Here is a 20702-nt window from a genome sequence, read left to right as displayed (position 1 = left end):
TGTAGTATGCTCCTGTGGTTGGGAGCCCCATCAGCTAACCTAAGGTCCCAGCCTGTGGGGGCACCCCAGGCAGCGGTGGTCTCCTAGCCATGGAGATGCTTGGGGTGCTCCCGTCAGCGGTGAGCTCCCAAGCTATCGGATGCACACAGGCCCCTGACTGGGAGTCCCAGTCAGCTGACAGAGCTCCAGCCACAGGGGCTCCTGGCCACGTGTTCAATTAATGGTGTGATAGGAATGAGTCATAAAATTATTGCACATTTTTTGTAAATATGTGGAATAACTTTATAGCTCATTCCTCCTTTTAGCTCACCATTAATTGATTTGAATGTGTAGCTGGGTTAACTGGTTAATCACATCTTAAGTGTAATGTATAAATGGGGTCTGAGTCATAAAAAAACAACAAAGAGAAGGAGAATCCACCCACTTTATTTATTAATAGATTTTCAAGCAGGATAGACTAGGATTTCACTGCCCCATGCAGTGAACCACTAGGTCAGTGGTTCACAACCTTTTTAGACTCAGGGCATCTGTCAGAAAAAGCCAGCTCTTAGTTTTTACTCATTTTTTGCCTACAGGAAAATACTAGAGCAATTCTTCTGTTGCAAAGAACTCAGGAAGACCACAGCAGGTCTGAATGCTTTTGATGCTATGGATCCCTATTTGAAGTGTCTGGGTTGATCTTGTGAATCATGTTTGCCCACCTAACAAAACTAAATTTGTGCGGCACCCTGCATCACCCTTGAAAGGATCTCAAAGCACTCCATGGTGCCATGGCACCCTGGTTGAGAATCACTGCACTAAGTATGTAGGTACCTAATAGATGGAGTATGAGCTACCCCTAAGTGTTTTTGTGAAGTGAACCAGTCTTTTTTCTGATTCTGCTTGCAGATCTTAATAATTGTACTTCATCAGAATGTTAATTTGTTACAGTAGGATTTGTATTATACAAATCATTCTTTTGTTGTTGGTTAGTATGTTTTGTGTAGGTTATAGAAATCTAACATTTAAAAAACACCATATGAAAGTGTTAGTCTATTGTTGAGGATTATTATGAGTGATTTACTTGATTATTTAGAACATTCCCTCCCCATTTCAGGAAAATGAATATATAACTTAAAAACGTATAAAAATGTGGATACATTTTAACATGTTTGTCTTGTTTTGACAGTGGACTGCTGGGATGGGGCAGACGGAGAGCCAGTAGTACACCATGGTTATACGCTTACTTCCAAAATTCTCTTCAAAGATGTAGTGGAAACTATCAATAAACATGCTTTTGTCAAAAATGAGTAAGTACAACATGGGCTTTGAGTATAGATCAGAGTGCATGTCTTGTGTGGTAAATCTTGTATGGGAATATTGTATCACAGTGTAAATTTCTTTCTCGAAAAGCAGAGAATATAATCAAATTTGATTATTTTCCAAAATGTTGCTTTTGTGGTATCATATTTGTCACTGAACAGTATAAATAAATTATAATGATAAACCTATCAGTTGGTACCCAGAAATGTATTTTTATATTGTTAATAGATTTTTGTTTAACATACATAATTTAAGTATATATTACTGTCATTAAATAATCTTAGGGTCATTTTAATCCATTTTTAAGTCATGAAACACAGGGAAGTCATACCCCTAATGAAGGTTCTGTCTGAAAGGGAACAAAGTTTTCTTAGCTCTGCTTACTAAAATATCCAACGTGCCAAAAGTAAGAAAGGTAACATTTTAATCGTCATTTTCCTTTTGTGCCTTGGTAGCAGAGCATACAGAGGTTTATTAAAATCAAGCCTTGTGCTCTCATGCCTGTGGTAAGCACTGCAGGATAAATTAAGAAAGCAAGCCGGATCATGCTTTCACCATGATAAAATCTATGGAAGGAGAGGGGGACAGAGAAGAATGAGAACTCCATGGGATGAACCTATAGATTTTTTTTTTAAAAATATTCCCTCCAAAGGGAAGGAAGGATATTCTGATGACTAAGGAGCTAGGCTAGGGTTGAAAGACCTGGGTTCCTGGTCACATAGATTTCCTATGTGATCTTGGACAAATCATTTAGGTCCAGATCCACAAAGGGATGTAGGCTGCTAGCCTTGCATTCAGTTTACTGTCTCAGGTCTGGTTTACATCAGCAGTATTTATAGAATTGACAGCATATGGCAGCAGGGGGAAGTCAGTAACAAGGGAAGTGGCAGTGGTCAGGTCACAAGCAGTGGGTTGCCTTAGGGCCAAGGCGTGTTATTATTAGGAGTGTTATTATCAGCCTACCATTTGTAAAAGGTTTTGGGGCCCGTGTTAGTCAGTTTTCATGCATAATAACAGAATTGTCTTCATGGAGACATGATTATTATAATAGGATAAAAATACTATATTAATAATGTAGTTGCTGGTACAGAGAATATAAGAGGAAACTGAATGAAAAACAGTCTGCTTTGGTACACTGCATGATAATTGTGCTGGCTATGGAAAAACTATTATGAAATTACTTGAAGTTTTTGTTTTTGTTTTTGATTTAGGTTTCCCGTGATATTGTCAATTGAGAATCACTGCAGTATTCAACAGCAAAATAAAATTGCTCAGTACCTCAAGGAAATATTTGGAGACAAACTGGACTTGTCATCTGTAAACAGCGGAGATTCCAGACAGCTTCCCAGCCCTCAAAGTTTGAAAGGCAAAATCCTAGTAAAGGTAATTTGCACTCAGTATTGTGTGCAGAATAAAATAAAAGTCAGTGTACCCAACATATCATCATGGATCTTTTCCCTCTAGGCATTAAAAACAGTTTACCGGTAAAGCAAAAATCAACTTAGATGGAATTAGATGGGCGATGATTTTGTGTGTGTGTGTGTGTGTGTGTGTGTGCGCGCGTGTGCGTGCGCTCGTGTGGGGGGGAGTGTTTACATAGACATTTTAACAGTTTACTTTGGATTTAGCAAGTATCCTGGTTACTTTTTAAATTTCAGGCTGTAATGAAAGTAACAGCAATAATGATAATATAAAAATGCTTTCCAGTTATATTCCATTTAATTTATGGGTCTCAAAGCATGTTACACATGTTAAGTACTTAAACCTTAAAAGTTACACTGGGATGTAATGTTGATATTATTATACCCATAGTTATAGTTTGGGAAGGGTAGGGGGAAACAAGGTGTCCAAGATTACACAGTATATTATTACCAAGGTCAAGAACAGAATTTACAGTTCCTCATTCCCATTCCTTTCTCCAAGAAATCATCTAATTTTATTTAGTTACATTTTTCTTAAGCTGTCTGTCACTGAAGTGCTGAAGCACGAGCTCATGTTGTCTCTTTGCCTACAGCATATCCTTTGGGTGTAAAACAAAAAGACTGAGAAATCAGTTTAAATGTCTGAATAGAAAAGCACTTTCCTCTTCTCTTCCCACTTTTGCGCTGCTATGATCAACAGTTCGTCAAATATAGTCAATTCTTCATAATTCAAAGGCTGTGGTTAAGTAAGTGTGGTTCCATGGTATGTAGGAACAGAGCTCTAGAATAACAAAGGAAAAGTGATATCTACACCATCTTGGCTACTGTTGTATGCTAGATGGAAAATATGAGCTCCTCTTTATGAACAGATATCTGAAAGGGATTCCCTCAAAGAAGATCAAAACAGTAGGGAAGAAATGCTATGCAGTTCTTTGAAAGGGATAACTATCTTATCAGACAGCCTCTTTGTATTTTGCTGGACCATGGTGATGATGCTAAATTATCTGTTAACATGTAGGGTGATTTATTTGTACACTAATAAGAGATGACAAACCCTGTTTCATTTTACTATGAATATATTTTAATAGAAAGGATTGAGAGGGATCCAGGACAGAAAACCCAGTCCAAACACCCCAGATGTTGTAGAAGCTTGACTTCAAGGGCAAGGGACAGACATTCAGCCTGAATTGATTTAATCTTTGTAGGTTAGTCTAACCTGCCTAGGTTGAACTAATTTGTAATAGTACAGACATTCCCTCTGGACTGAGGCAATGTGGGTACATCCCTCTGGTGTCCAGTGGAGGGGGCTTATTCCACCACATGCCCTGGACACAGAGCGAGTGGTGGCTGTGGTGGGTAGACCCCACTGTGGTGCCCCAGGGGCAGAGGGGGGAATAACCCTGCTCCCTGCTTCCCCCAAGGGGCCCTGCCAGCAGCATCTGGCCCCATCCCCACCTGGCTGCTGGAGCAGTGAGGAAGGAGTGACTGGAGCATGAGCCCCTTCCTGGTGGGGGGCCATTGCTGCAGGGCAGGGAAAGCTGCTATGGACCATAGTGGAGGGGAGAGGCTTGCAGGGCTCTAGCCCCCTTGGGGCCATGGATGCTGCTGTGCACAGTCTGCCATGCTCCCCACCGGAAGGTGCTCATGCTCGTGCTCCCTAACACTATGACAGGGTCTGCTGCCCCCATCAAGGGCTCTGGCCCCTTGCCACTGCAGCAGTGGGGTAGGGGTATGGTCAGAACCAGCCAGCAGGGCCCCCTGTGGGGGGGCAAGGACAGGACTTATTTCCCCTCCCCCCAGTGTCCGGCAGCAGGGGACATATTCTGCTGCCTGCCCTGAGCAGAAAGTGAGCATGGTGGTGGCAGGGGACAGACCCAGCTGTGGTCCTCCAGGGGCAGTGTAGGTAGAGGTGAGAATAACCTCTCCCTCTCTCCTCTCCCTCAGGGGCCACACCGGACCGCCACTGCAACAGTGAGGCCAGAGCGCCCAGCAGCCCTGGCTTAGGTCTCTGCTGGTGGGACAGGGAGGGGGGAATTAAACCTCTCTCTGGCCAAACCCTGGCCCCTGCCTGTCCCTGCTTTGGCTGGGGAGCAGAGGAGTGGGGCCAGCCTGGCTGGGCTGAAGCAGAGACCCAGCTCAGAGAATATGCCAGCTTGCTGGAGGACTCTGGTTTAAGTTAAACCAGGAAGGGTTCTGGGACAGACATTGCATAAACTGGTTTGAGCCAAATCAGTTAAGTCTGATACGACATTCAACCAGGTTTATCTCAGACTCATTTTGGCCATTTTGAAACTAGTTTATGTGCACTGAATGTCTGTTCTGTTACAGGTTTAAACCAGTTTCTGATCACTTAAATTGATTTATGTGTAACTTCTGTCCCTAGCCCAAAGAGTGCATCTGAATTTCACAGAATTGTCTTGGAGTATATTTATATGGCACCAGGTAGAGCTTTGCTAAGACACAGTGCTTGCTCCAAAAGCAGAAGTAGTGTGGTGCTGCCCATGCAGCAGTGAGGTGTTCCTTTCACAGTGTGCCAAATGTGATATCAAATACTGAGTCAAATTCTCTTCTCACTTACATTAGTACAGTTTAAGAGTAATTCTACTCAAATCAGTTGAATTACATGACTGCAAAGGTGTAAGCGAAGGGCAGATCAGACCATCTTAGCTGATGATCCTTCTGAACATACAGAATAAGCTCAGCCTCTCAAAACACAAAAAGGAATGGTATAGAGTTTCAATGTAAAACAAAACCCAACAAATCTATCTTGAAACAAACAGAAACAACAACAAAATTGCTAAAAGCTGCCACTTCATAGCAATGACTTAAAAGCAGAGAGATTCTAGTTTTGGCAGTGCATTCTTTTTAATCATATGTTACTTACAATATGTCATGGGAAATGTGTACATTTTCTTTTTAGCCTGGCTTTTTCCAACAATGAGTGATAAAATCTAATTACTGATTGCAGAATTAGCTGCTTAGGCTGAAAAGCTGAGACAGTATTCAAAAGCGACAAATTCATAGATTCACAGATGTTAGGGTTGGAAGGGACCTCAGTAGGTAATTGACTCTGACCCCCTACCCTGGGCAGGAAAGAGCCCTGAGGTCCGACAACCCCAGCCAGGTGCTTTTCCATTCTCTTCTTGAAGACTCCCAGGATAGGGGAGAGCACCATCTCCCTTGGAAGCCAATTCCAGATTCTGGCAACCCTTACTGTGAATAAGTTATTTGTAATGCCCAACCTAAATCTGCTCTCCATCAGTGTGTGGCCACTGTTCCTAGTTACCCCAAGGTGTGCCCTACTAAATAGAGCATCTCTTATTCCCTGATACCTTCCCCTGATGAATTTATAGGCAGCCACAAGATCACCTCTCAGCCTTCTCTTGCGAAGGCGGAGATCCAGGTCCCTCAGTCTCCCCTCATAGACACCTGACCATACAAGTGGCCCCCCTCTGAACCCTCTTGAGGTAGTCCACATCCCTCTTGAAGTGTTGTGTCTTGAACTGGACATAATACTCCAACTGTGGCCTGACCAGTGCTGCATAGAGGGGAAATATCACCTCCCTGGACCTGTTCATCACGCATCTGCTAATGCATGATAAAGTGCGGTTAGTCTTGTTGATCGTTTCATCACCTTGATGACTCATCATCATCACTACAGATTGTTTTCTGATATTGTATCACTAAAAAAAAAATCACAGCAATAACAATATTCAATTCAAGTCAGCTAATCACTTGAGAAAATACAAACCATTATTTAAGTCAACAGCCTGTTTGGAAGTAATAAGCCAATTCTATACCTCTGTGCCCATCCATCAGTTTTACTCTGCTTATCATTTTCATTGAAGGATTTAAAATATGACTGAATTGGCCAAGTGATATTGAACACTGAGTCAGATTCTCCTCTCACTTATATCAGTATAGTTTAAGAGTAATTCCACTCAAATCAATTGAATTATGCCATTACAAAGGTGTACACGAGAGGCAAATCAGACCACTGACTGGCAGAGTAGTATCCAGTATGCTGCCTCAGTTCAACACCCTATTGATCTCTCTGGCTACATCTCTTGGTGAACTGTACAGTTTATGTCTCTGTGTGGCACTGACAAATAGAGTGAGCCTGGATAAGATAATGCAATCAGTAGTTAAGATAAGAACACATCATCACATCAGTAAAATTTAATTTCTTGGCTGTAAATAGCATCTTGATTTTTATTCCTCATTAGACATTTTATTTATGCACTCTAGGTATTGTTAAGGTTTGAGTGATCATGTACAAAAATTCAAGAACACCTACTATTTTAGGTTATGCTAATTGTCTGTCAAGCCCTTTATCCTTCAATCAGAAATAGCCAACAAATGCCACTTTAGAAGAATGCCTATCCCTACCCCACCACACCAGCTAACTGTTCAAAGGTAAAAGAGATGTTTTGGTACCTTGGGAAGAGTGTCTGTGTGTGGAAGAGTGAGTCTAGGAGAACGGGTGGAGGGAGAGGACGTGGTACAAGCAGAGTCTGGGCTCACCCAGACATATATCTAGCAGGAGGCTGGAGGCTCCAGTCACATGAAGCAGGGGTAAGACTTAGACTCCTCTGTCAGCCTCACACGCCAGCAACTACAGAGCTAACCCTTTACAGTGCTGCAGAACTGAATGTTAAATGAGATTGTAGAAGCCTTAGTTTGGTGACAGCTGTGACAAGGCTAACCCAGTAGCTCTCCAGGTTCCCCCCGCTGCAGCAGCAGCAGCATCTCCTATGGGGGATGGGGAGTAACAACTAGGACCCATACTGTTCAACATCTTCATTAATGATGTGGACATTGGAGTCAGGAGTAGACTGGCCAAGTTCGCCGATGACACCAAACTTTGGGGCAAAGCATCCACGCCAGAAGATAGGTGAGTGATCCAGGCTGACCTGGACAAGCTCAGCAAACGGGCAGACGAGAACCTGATGGTGTTTAACACCGAAAAATGCGAGGTTCTCCACCTTGGGAGGAAAAACCTGCAGCATCCTTATAGGCTTGGCAGTGCTACGTTGGATAGCACTACAGAAGAAAGAGACTTGGGGGTCACCATTGACCACAAGATGAACATGAGCCTGCAATGCGATGCTGTGGCTAATAAAGCGACCAAAACGCTGGCTTGCATCCATAGATGCTTCTTGAGCAAATCCCGGGACGTCATTCTCCCCTTGTACTCGGCCTTGGTGAGGCCACAGCTGGAGTACTGCATCCAGTTTTGGGGTCCACAATTCAAAAACGATGTGGAGAAGCTTGAGAGAGTCCAGAGGAGAGCCACGCGCATGATCAGAGGTCAGGAAAGCAGATATTACGATGATAGGCTGAGAGACATGGGACTCTTTAGCCTGGAAAAGCATAGGCTCAGGGGTGATCTGATGGCCACCTATAAGTTTATCAAGGCTGACCACCAGGATCTGGGGGAACGTTTGTTCACCAGAGCGCCCCAAGGGATGACTAGGTCGAACGGTCACAAACTCCTGCAAGACCGTTTCAGGCTGGACATAAGGAAGAATTTCTTTACTGTCCGAGCCCCCAAGGTCTGGAACAGTCTGCCAGCGGAGGTGGTTCAAGCACCTACATTGAACACCTTCAAGAGTAAATTGGATGCTTATGTTGCTGGGCTCCTATGACTCCAGCTGACTTCCTGCCCTTTGGGCAGGGGGCTGGACTCGATGATCTCCTGAGGTCCCTTCCAGCCCTGATGTCTATGAAATCTATGTGTAGACAAAATGGGGGCCCTAACTTGAAGCAGTGGGTTTTTAAAAAACACTGCTTCAGTTTGGGGCTGATCAAACCCCTGTGTTGTGCACACACCCTGCTGACTTACCTGCCTCTTCTGCAGGGAGGGGAGGGCGAGCTGCCGGTGGGTGGAGCAGTCCCTGGCTGTGGGGGGAGGGGTGGGGCTGGTGCTTCACTCTGTGGCGGCAGCACCCGCCCGCAGACACACAGCTTTGGTGGCCACAGGAGGCACCCCAGCCTCAGGGGGAAGCACCAGGCCCCCACACAGCTCAGGCAGGCAGGCAGACTCGGGGTGGGGGAGATCAGGCTTGCTGCTTTTCTTGGGCAGAGCCTGTCTTCCCAGGCTGCTGCCAGGCTGCCTGCAGGGCTTCCTGCAGAGCTCCTGAGCTGCATGGAGCCCGGTGCTTTGCTCTACAGCGGTAGGGGCAGCAAACTAAAATTCCTTGGAGTTTTAGTTTGCTGTGCCCTAAGCCATTTAAGGCGCATTACACTGCCAAATTTCCTACAGCAGCTGGAATTAATGTGAAATATGCCACCAAGGCATGCAAACACCAGCACCATTAAAGCGGTGCAAAAACATTTTGCCCGCTTTAAAGTGTTGTGCACACATGCCTCTCATTTCGTCTACACACTGATGAGAACTCTAGCCACAGCTCAGTGCACCTTCAGACGCCAGGTCCCTGTCACCATTCATGCACCCCTCTGCCTCCAATTTGGCATCCCTCCTTAGTCAGCACCCGGGGCTTGTGCCCCCCATTTCAGATTTGTGACTGCAGTCATATGTATCTGCACTGTTCCAGTAGACTGTCCTGCTTCCTTTGTGCTGACTGCCCCATATTGTCCAGTTGCCTTATGTGTTCACTTCCATGGCTTCTGTTGCAGAGCTATAGTAGAGTCTCAGCTCAATTTCTGATTGCATCTTAAATAATGCTGTGCTGGAGGTGAGCATGAAGCAGCTGGGAGCTACATGTGCAATGACATTTTGACCAAAGGGCTGCCCTAGAGGCTTGTGCTTGTCTAACACATTTCAAAAACTCTAGTATAAGAAGTTCTTTGAATCTTGCAGTTGATAGTGAATTTTGCTAGTCAAAACTTAAGTTACCTGGGGGCTTTCTTAACTTAGTCACTGAGGCAGTTAACCTCAGTGCCAGAAATTGGCTATGATGTTCTGTTCTAGAAAACTCACCGGGCTTAAGAACACAACTGATGTGACTCTCTATAGCTGTGCCCTTTGAATGCCTCAGACATCTATCTATATTTATACAATCATGTCATCCTAGATATTCTTATGGCTGCCCGTCTGGAAAAACACAGCATTCTAAAATTTCAGTATGTAAACTATGGAGCCAAGTATTTTCACCCTTGGTCAGTGGAATCTAGAGAGAATAGATAAGAAATTCAGATTATCTCCTTAGGCATATATTTTTTTCTTACATGATAACAGAACAAGAAGCAGAAACTAAAAATGTGCATGGAGCCTGCACTGCCTATCTTTAGCTCTCGTTGCATGATATTTATGCTTACAGGCAACATAATGACCCATCAGTGTCTAAATGATTTATATTATTCATTTAAAAGAGTGGCAGCAATATTTAGTGTACATCTGTCAAAACCAGGCAAAAGGTAGATTAGTTTATAGTGCTGCTCAACAGACTTCCATAGGAATTCAGAAATTTTACATATTCCATATGGCCATACCGTTTATTACTTAATATGAAAAAGAGGCAGCCTGTTATTATATTATTATGACATAATTTTATTTAATTTTTTTAGCTTCTTAAATCTCTTTAAGAAAAAGAGGTGAGATTACTAATCTGCTAGTGGTCACAAACAATCTGTAGTTAAGCAAAGTGCCTTTCTGAAATCTTTCCCAGTAATTCAGAACAGTGGGTACATAACTATTGTAAAATGTTATCCCACATGCCTTTCACTTTGCATTGTTTAGGAGTCACATTGCCAGTGATAGTATTACTATTGGTTACTGGATGATGGCATAAGAAACATTACATGTAATGGGTGGCTTTTCCAAAAATCACGAATAGGGTATGGAAAAACAGACACGTGGAACAGATTTAAAAAAGGGAGAGGGATGTGCTGCTGGGGACTACACTGCAGCTGTTGTGCTGTAACTGTTTTGTGTGCATGATTCTTAGTGATACAAGTGAGCCAAAGGGTCAACTGGATGAAGCAGTGTTAAAGTGTGATTGGTTTTGCAACATTTATATCACTAGATGCATGCAGATGTGACAGTTACAGTGTAACAGCTGCTGTACAGCCCTGACCAAATTTCTTCTCATCTTTTGACCCTGCTCCGAGTGTACATTTGTTCATACCTATAGATGAACTTTTGAAATCTTGTCTTTTGGTACCTGCTACTAGTGCATAGAGAGATTATCTAGGCTAGTAGCCTAATCCAAGTCCATTGAAATCGATAGAAAAAGTCCCATTGACTTCAGTGGCTTTAGGATTTGCAACAGATGACAATTATGAAGAAACTGTCCCAACTAGATTCACACAGCCTACAGCTGTGTTTGGACACAGTTTTTGTTAGCAACACAGGTTGATGCAGTGTTTAAATTGCCATCAGCAATAGAGCACCTGCTGGTGGTGTGATAGTGAGAGAATTTAATGAAAAATATGTGTAGCTTAAACTGTTAACCACACCTGAGTCGATACCTCCATAACTACTTCTTTAAATTCCTGTCTGTGCCAGAGTTCAGAGACAGGACAAAACTTCTACCAGCACTGTAAAATGGATTCATTCTTTAAGTGCATCAGGGAACAAATATTTGTAACTGTGGCTGTAAGTTTGAAGAGCATATTTGTCATACAGCAGGCCACAAGCATTCTCTAAAAACATATGTGATACTATTAGACCTTAAAGAAGAATTTAGAAAAAAGCAATCTAAAATGACTTGAATTAGTATACTGAATAAAAATACAGGAACGGCAGCTACGGTTACTTCTTTTCATACTTTTTAAAATTTCTTTTCATTTTTATTCTGCAATAACTTTAAAAAAATACTGTGGTTTAATATTGCAGACTGTTAATTCCTTGGGACTGCCAAATTATATTCCCATTAAATGGATATTTTTGCTAATACTATTCTTATTTACCATTGGTTAGTGCCAGCTGCTGTCTTCAGGATAAACTGTTCTCCTGAGCAGTGTTTGTATGAGCCACTCAGCATGAGGAATATTTACAGCTTAATGTCATATATTCCCTCTTTATGCTTTACATGGGACTATGACAAATGAGCATGAATTTGGCCTGATTGGCCAGGGACAGAAGTTACAGTTTTACCTGTATAAGTGATTGGAAGCTGGTCTCTACCTATAACAGAACAAAATTTCAGCGTATGTAGACTGGTTTAAAAATGGTGGAACCTGATCTAAGATTTGCACCGCCCACCAAAGGGTGAATGTCTGTTCTGTTCACTACCAGTCTAAACTATGCCGTTTATAGAAAACTGCATAATTTAGATTGATTCTGCCTTAGACTTTTTGAATGTCTATACCAAGTCAAATGTCCCAGGAAGTAGAACCACCAACTTTTACATGTATTACAACTCTTTGTATGCTAATTTCTTTAGGGTAAGAAGCTACCGTATCATCTTGGAGCAGATGCTGAAGAAGGGGAAGTCTCTGATGAGGATAGTGCTGATGAAATTGAAGATGACTGCAAGTTAAAACTCTGTTATGTAAGTGTATAACCATGAAATAGCCCAGTCTACTTATTCCAACAATGATACAAATTCCACTATTATTATTTTATATATACAATCAAGTTCTTAAATATTTATGCCTAAAGTCAGGTATCAATAACAATATACAGGCATCTGACTAAATGGTCTGCATTTTAGAAGCCCTAAGTGTATACACATGAGTTTGAAAATCCATACATTATATGGATTTAGCTGCCTGACTTTAAATCAGGGGTGGGCAAAATATGGCCCATGGGCTGGATTCAGCCCACCAAGTAAGTGGATTTGGCCTGCAGGTGCGTACTTGCAAAGTGAATGGATTTGGTCCATGGGCTGGTGGCAGCAGCTCAGGCAGTCACGTCGTGCTGGGTGGTTGGGGCTGCTCCTGACATGCCAGGTGTTCACTCACTTGCACACTTGTGCTCATGTACTCTCTCTCTCTCTCTGGACCAGGGCTGCCACCAGTGTGGAAGCAGAAGCATGAACCCTTCCACAGTTGTAGCATGCTTTGCCCCTGAAGTCTGGATCTGGCAGCTGCTGACTGCCTCCACAGCTGCCCAAACATGTCTGGCAGTTTTTGGGTCAGGGCACTGGGTGCTTGGGGAGGGGGCGGGGGAAGAGAGGAGGGGGTGCTGCGGGCAGGTTCATGCTTCCATGCTGGTTGCAGCTTGCAGCTGTAGCTAGCCCTGCCCCTTCCTTGCACCTGGAGCCCCGCCCTGCAAACTGATGGCTGTGTTTGGCAGTTATTGTGGACATGGCCAACAGCTGCCAGATCTGGTTTAGCAGGGGGAGGAACACAGCACACTAACCTGTGAGTAGGTAGACTCCAGCCATAATAGGGGTGGGGGCATGCTAAAGCTGCAGGCAGGTTCAGGCTTCCTTGCTGGTTGTAGCTTGCCACTGTATAATTAGAGAATCATAGAAAATTGGGGTTGGAAGGGACCGCAGGAGGTCATCTAGGCCAACCCCCTGCTCAAACCAGACCATCCTCAACTATATCGTCCCAGCCAAAGTTTTGTCTAACCAGGTCTTAAAAACTTCCAATGATAGAGATTGCACAACATCTCTGGGTAACCTGTTCCAGGATTTTTCTACCCTCCTAGTGAGACAATTCTTCCTAATAGCTAACCTATTGTTCTCAAGTTCCTTGCTGTAACTTGAGACCATTGTTCTTTGTTCTGTCATCTGTCATTGCTGAGAATGGTTTAGCTCCAGCCTCTTTTGAACTCCCCTTCAGGTAGTTGAAGGCTGCTATTAAATCCCCTCTCAGTCTTCTCTTTTCTGGATTAAATAAGCCCAGCTCCCTCAGCCTGTCCTCGCAAGTCATGTGCCCCAGCCCCCAAACCATTTTTATTGCTCTCCTCTGGACTCTCTCTAATATATCCACCTCCTTTTTGTAATGTGGGGCCCAAAACCAAACACAGTACTCCAGATGTGGCCTCACCAGTGCTGAATAGGGGGGAATAATCACTTCCTTTGACCTGCTGGCAACACACCTACCAATGCAGCCCTGTATGCCATTAGTTTTTTTTGCAACAAGGGCGCATTGTTGGCTCATATTCATTTATTGTCCACTGTAACCCTCAGTTCTTTTTCTGCAGATCTGCTGCCCAGCCAGATAGCCTCAAGCCTGTAGTGGTGCATGGGGTGTTTCCATCCTAAGTGCAGGACTTTGCACTTGTCCTTTTTGAACCTCACAAGATTTTTTTTGGCTCCGTCCTCCAATTTGTCTAGGTCACTCTGAATCCTAGTCCTCCCCTCCAGCATATCTACTACTCCACCCTGTTTGGTGTCATTTGAAAACTTCCTGAGGGTGCATTTCATGCCACCTTCCAGGTTGTTGACGAATACATTGAACAAAACCAGCTCCAGGACCAACCCCTGGGGCACTCCAGTTGATATTGGCTGCCAACTAGACATTGAGTCATTGATTATTAACCTCTGAGCCTGATGCTCCAGCCTGTTTTCTATCCACCTTACAGTCCATTCATCCGGCCTGTACTTCCTTAACTTGCCTGTGAGCATGTTGTGGGAGACCATACCAAAAGCCTTGCTAAAATCAAGACATATGACATCATCTGGTCTCCCCACATCCACAGATCCAGTCATTTCATCACAGAAAGCAGTCAGGTTGGATAAGCATGACTTGCCCTTGGGGAATCCATGCTGACTAATCACCCTTTTCTCCTCCAAGTGCTTACAAATGGATTCCTTGAGGATCTGCTCCATGATTTTTCCAGGGACTGAGGTGAGGCTGACTAGTCTGTAGTTCCTTGGATCCTCCTTTTTCCCTTTCATAAATATGGGCACTATGTTTGCCCTTCTCCAATCACCTGGGACCTCTCATGATTACTATGAGTTTTCAAAGATAATTCCCTGTCCCACCCCGTCTGCACCTGTATCTCAACTAGGAAGCTGTCTTTGAGCAGCTGTGGATGTGGCCGTCAACCCAAACAATTGCCTACCCTAGCTTTAGACACTCAAGATAGAAAGGAAAATGTTGTTGTTATTAATGAAAGTGTGCTAGACTGACTGGCAAGTGTAAAGGAAGATTGGCTCAAACCATGAAAAGCTTTCAGGTGAGGTAGACAATTTACAGGCCAAAGGTAAGAGAGACAAGACACAAGATGTACTGAACTCCACACCTCAACTGTACTTTTAGGGTGCTTGTACATGTGATGAGGGATTAGTTTTCCCTAAATTGAAATGGTGAGTTTTTAATTGGTGGGTTTTTAATTGTGTAATTTAAAACCCCACTGTTTCAACTGGGGGAGAACTAAACTCCTGTTGCATATACAGGTGTGAGGGGGCCCAATCCTTTTTCTTTTTTTCTCTTGCCCTCCCATGGCAGGCAGGTGAGCTGCCAGCAGCAGGCTGAGCAGTACCTGAGCTGCAGGGGACCCTGGTTCTTCCTTCCGCAGTGGCTGTGTCCCCCAGGTAGCATCTACCTGCTAGCACCCAGCCCGGGCGGTCCTGAGGGGTGCTGCCACTATGGAGGGAAGCACTGGGCCCCAGACAGCTCAGGGGCTGTGCAACATGGCAGTAGCTCATGCAGGCAAGCTTGACTGAAGAGAAAAAAATAAAAAGTAGTGAGGAGCCTGATCTTTTTTGTTTTTTTCTCTCTTGAAGCCTCCCTGCCTGCCTGAGCTATGTGGGGCCCAGTGATTCCCTCCATGGTGGCAGCACCCTCTGGGCAGCACCTGGCCACTTAGCAGCCCACCCGGGTGGTCCCAGAGGGTGCCATTGCCATGGAGGAAAACACAAGGCCCTGCACAGCTCAGGCAGGCTTCGAGAGAGAAAATAAAAAAAGGTTCCTCGCTGCTTTTCTCCCCCCCACACACCTCAGTCGAGCCTGCCTGCACAAGCTGTCACTGGGTCACACAGCCCCAGTGCTCCCCTCTGCAGTGGCAGCGCCCCTCTGGACTGCCCAGGGTGGGTGCTTGTGGGTGGATGCCACCTGCAGGGCACCACCACCATGGAGGGAAGGACCAAGGTCCCCCACAGCTCAGGGAATACTTGGCTCACCAGCAGCTCACCCCCCTGCCACAGGAGAAGCAGGTAGGCTCCAGCACCCCGTGCACCATCCCTGCCACCTTCCTGCTGCCTGGGACCGACCGAGAATGGCTGGCTTGCCCCTGGGGCAGAGTGGCAAGGTGGCAGGAGGATGGCTGGGTATGCTGGCACTGGGATAAAGCAGCAGGGACAGTGCATGGAGCACTGGAAGCCCACCAAGCCTGAGCTTCTCTGAGCATGGTGGCTTCCAGCGCCCCATGCGCTGTGGGACTTTGTTACATAGCAAACTAAAATACTTCAGAGGGGTTTTACCTTGCAGTCATTTAGATTGAAATACGCCGCTGAATGGCTAGATAGCAATGCCATTAAAGCATAATATGGCATGAATGTGTAAATAGCAACACCATTAGGGTGGTACAAAAGGGTAATTAAGTCACTTTAAAGGCCAATTTTGTTGCATGTACAAGCACCTTTAATGATTAATTCCTTATCAGGTTCCCTATCTCCTTTTCTTTTTTTTTCTTTTGATTCCTCTGACTACTTTCCCCCCCATCTTTGATTTTTGGACTTCTTTGATTTTTTTCCCTGCTCTTCCTTCAATTAGCCCTTTCCATAGCATTATTTGCAGCTGCTAGATGTTCCAGCCCAGAAGCAGTCATGGTTCACTGGTTTAAAATTTTAAACGAAGAAAATAGTCTGTAGTAGAAACAAATAGGAAGTGTCAAGTTCAAATTTCACATCAGCAGGTCTCCATTGATCTCAGGTCTGAATCTGATGCAAGGGTTTTGCTTTCTCTTTACAGTGTGCACAGGCACCCACACCCATACCTACACTCCCACTCCAACTTTCTCCATATAGTTCTGCTTTATACTGACTGTTTTGCAAGAACTTATTATACCAAAATTTCTGTTTTTCTTCTTCATCATTTGCATCTGCTGTTGGGAATAAAAAAAATCAGGCTGACTTGGGAATCACTTCACAGGTAATTCAAATTCCCCACTGAAATCGTTTAGAGAGACCAGATGTTCCTGCCAGTTCTTTTTTTCTATTCTATTCACAAGGCACCACTAAGATGTCAAGTAGTCAGCAAAGTTTTCTGTGATTCTTCATGTACTGCATAAAGAGACTGATCTTTTAGGCATATAAGCATAGAGATACTGAATGCTAAAGGAGAAAACATGATTCATTTCATTTTTAAAAAACATTGGTTTTGAGATTACAATGTAATGTGATGCATTTTAAGCTATATATTCTACAAGACTGTTTCATACAAAGATATAATTTTGCTTTGGGTATATGAAGCAAAATGGAAAACTAGTTCATTAAGTGACACAAGAAGTTATATTTTATCTGTATTTCCTGCAGCATTGAACTCTGTTACACTCAGTAAGGAAAAATGTTACAGTATAGTTAGTACATTAAATTGAATGCCCCAGTCCTGATAACCCTTATGGTTAGGGTGTAAGAGAAGATTTACCACTGAACACAACTAACAGTATACCCCCAACTATAACAAGTAGTTCATGATCACAAATGATTGATCAGGGACCAGTAACTAGGCATTCTCCGTGTTTTCCCTCATTATCCTCCTATTATGTGGAACAGCAGGTGTGTTACCAGGCAGTGGGAGCCCTTAGTGTTAATGAGGACATCTTGTGGGTGGTGCTGGTGGTCTCTTATCTTCTGCAGATCTGGTGCATCTCATCATCTTCCAGTGTGGGGAACAGCTCTGACTCCTCTTTATCATAGAACTCTAGAGAGATTTCTGTTTGTGTGTGGGGCCACTGCTGTTTACATCAAAAAGGCTTTGAAGCACTTTGGGGTCAGGGAGCATCTTTTTGTTCTGTGTTAGTACAGCACCTGGCCCAGTGCACCTGGTAGTTGCCACCATAGTATAAGTATTCATTATTAATAATGGTAATAAACAGGGATCTATTTCCTCTGTTTAAAAATCCAAAATTCTCTGATTAAAAAATCCAAAATTCTTTGATTAAAAACCCCCAAATCCTTGTTTTCTGTGATTAGAATGAAATCCCACTATATAAATAAGTATGAGTTGAATACAATATTTTATTGATATATTTACAATTTTAAAGCAGTTTGAAAGCCTATCAGAGCCTCAGTCATTATAATAAAATAATTCTAAATATCTATATATTTTGGTGTTTGAATTTGGTTTTTTATCTTATTAAATCAGAGCTCCCCCTGTCCCCTTTGCTTACCAGGGCTTGGGTTCAGCAGCAGCTGTTGTTTTCCCCCCCCACACACTTTGTGGTGCTGAGTAGCTTTGATATGGCGGTTCCCTGCCTCTGCCGTACTGTTGCCCCTCGCTCCCAACCCGCAGCCCTGTGACCCTGCTGGTGTCCCTCACTCCCAGCCCACAGCCCCCCACCCCCAGCCCTGCTGGTGCCCTTCATTCCCAATCTGGTGCCCCCTACCCCCAGGCCCTAGCCCCACAGTGTGTGAGGAAGGGGATGGTTGTGTGAGGATGGAGGGGTATGAGCATAGATGGTGTACGGGGGTTGGGGGTATCCAGACAGTGCATTGTGGGTTCACGTCCCCCCCTCGATTTCTGTACAGACAGCAGGGCATGGGGCTGCAGCCTGGCTGATGTAACTCTGGGCAGGAGCTGCCTCCACAGTGGGCAGGACCTAGCATGGGAGGGAGCACCCTGCCACCAGGGCCACCCAGGTGAGGCATCCCCTGCCTGCTTGGCAGCAGCAGGGGTCACAACTCAATTCTGCTTCTGCACCAACACTGCTGTGCCTCACCTTGGTGACCATGACAGTGTGGCAGTCCCTTCTGTACCAGGTCCCACCTGCTGGACCACCAAAGCAGATCCTTCCTGGAGCTGATCTGGCTAGGCTGCAGTCCTGGACCTCATGCCCTACTATGGGCACAGAAATCTGCAGGGGGCACATGCCACCCACCCCCATCACACATCGCCTGTGTCCCTCCACCCTGCTATGCATCACCTGTGCCCTAGGGTTGCCAACCCTCCGGGATTGCCCTGGAATCTCCAGGAATTAGATATAAATACCCAGAAGACTACTGAGAGTCACCTGGGAGATAAGTGATAGTGCATTTGTTAAAATAAATATTAAATGTTAAATCTCATTTATACAGTAGTCCAGTGGGTTTTTAAAATGTAATAGTAATGTGCATTTTCCTTCCTGACATAAAGTCTGTGCACTGTCATCCATAACTGATATATACACAAGCACGTGGGCACATTCGTGTTGTGTGTTGCAGGCATGCTGGCATTCTGGAAATCTTCTGGAGTAGATTCAAACAGAGTTGGCAATCATACTATTCCCCTCCCCCCCCCCAACACACTCACAACTTACCTGGAGGGAGCTGTGGGAGCTGCCCTCTAGCCCGCTGCCTGGCTGCCACATACATGTGTGTACACACACACGTAAACCTGGAGCCCCCTGTATTCCTCTCCTCCCAGCCCCCAGCAGCACCTTGCAGGCTGGAATGTCACCAGCCTACAAGGGGAAACCTTCAGTTTTCCGTTTTTTTCTCCTTTAAAGGTGAAAATCTGCTTTTTGTTGCGGGGTTGTTTTTGTTTTTTTGTTTTGTTTTTTTTTTGGCGGGGGGGAGGTTGGTGGCAAATGGAAAACCCAGGTCCCTGGTAATAAAACATCACTTCTATCTGATCCCACAGAGAAAGATTTCTAATAATTCTGAACACAGGCCTTTTCAAAGGGCTACTCAAACACATTAGGTGGGTAATTCTCCTCACCTCTCTAAGACAGTAGGTAGTTATTAATGTTATATCCAAATGGGTAAAATCACAGAGAGAAACACATTTTGTGGTGTTGTAAATGGTTACTGATGGTCTGATGAGTTGCTATATCTTTCAATGGAAAATGTATGATTCTGCTTGTTCCTAGAAAAGTTGAGAGGAAACACTGGAAACTTTAATAGGTTGCTCCTTTCTGGAAGTATCCACCACAGTCTATTTGCCTTTTTCAAAAATGATTGGCATGATTGAATAGATTTTAACAGGATCTGTTACTTCATTTCAGAGTAATGGCACAACTGAGCACCAGATAGAATCTTTTATAAGGAAGAAACTTGAATCACTAATAAAAGAATCTCAAATCAGGGATAAAGAGGATCCTGACAGCTTCACTGTGACAGCACTGTTAAAGGCAACACACGAGGGTTTAAATGTAAACCTGAAACAGGTACAAAAACTATTTTCTCCTCCATTTGTTGTGGCAGATTTGACAGCTGCAGATTTGCTTTGGAATAAAATTCAGTGCAGTTTTGTAAATAAACCTTGGAAAAGTTACTTTATCTAGAATAAAGATCTGGAAACAACTCCAGAAAAAATACCTTTATAGGGGATTCTGAGACAGTCAGATGTAAAGTGTATAACTATCTGTACTAGCAATGACCATATATAACTGTAGGCACTACGGTGGGCTGGTATGAGCTCTTCCTCTGGCAAAGTCCACTGGAATTACTGAGACTAGATGGTCATAAAAGCCAGTGCTGTTAGATCCAATCACAGCAGTGGGCCCTTGACAAGACCGAGCCCATTTACAGAATATAAAATAATCAGGAACTTGTATATGGTCTTATCAGTATATACTGTCAGTTTGATAGTTTCCTATTCACATTATATTGGCATATATATGGAGAACTGTTTCAGTGACTGACATCATAGGGTGCTTACAGACATGGAAAAAGAAACCTAACGTTTTACTTTCAGCTTGGTGTACATCCATGCCAAGCACAGTGCATGCCCGGAAGAGAAATTGAGTCAGTCTGGCCTGGCTTGCCCAACGTCTGTATAGCTCACATGTTTCAGCGGGACTTTGTGGTGCTTTTATCTAGTAGCTGATTGAATCAGCTGATTCAATCAGCTACTAGATAAAAGTGCCACAAAGCCCCGCTGAAACACACACCCTATACATACTCTGGGAGCACCAGGTCAAACTGATTCCTCTTCTGGTACAGCTCAGGGAGAGTGGGGGGTCTCACTGCCACC

General features: G+C 44.1%; 1 protein-coding gene across 4 annotated transcripts in view; it reads left to right on the top strand.

Annotated features, from left to right (window-relative positions):
* Positions 1-20702, top strand: part of PLCH1 (phospholipase C eta 1) — a 215964-nt gene that overhangs the window by 151374 nt on the left and 43888 nt on the right. For all 4 annotated transcript variants that reach the window (XM_090053310.1, XM_090053309.1, XM_090053306.1 and 1 more), the window contains 4 exons: positions 1169-1289; positions 2514-2685; positions 12074-12181; positions 19732-19893. In XM_090053310.1, coding sequence (XP_089909436.1) covers positions 1169-1289; positions 2514-2685; positions 12074-12181; positions 19732-19893 — 563 coding nt within the window. The remainder of the gene's footprint in view (positions 1-1168; positions 1290-2513; positions 2686-12073; positions 12182-19731; positions 19894-20702) is intronic.

This window comes from Crocodylus siamensis, chromosome 6 (assembly GCF_052110815.1).
Source record: "Crocodylus siamensis isolate JL-2025a chromosome 6, ASM5211081v1, whole genome shotgun sequence".
NCBI lineage: Eukaryota > Metazoa > Chordata > Crocodylia > Crocodylidae > Crocodylus > Crocodylus siamensis.
The sequence above is the reverse complement of the archived record's forward strand: the minus strand, read 5'-3'. Positions and strand labels throughout refer to the sequence as shown.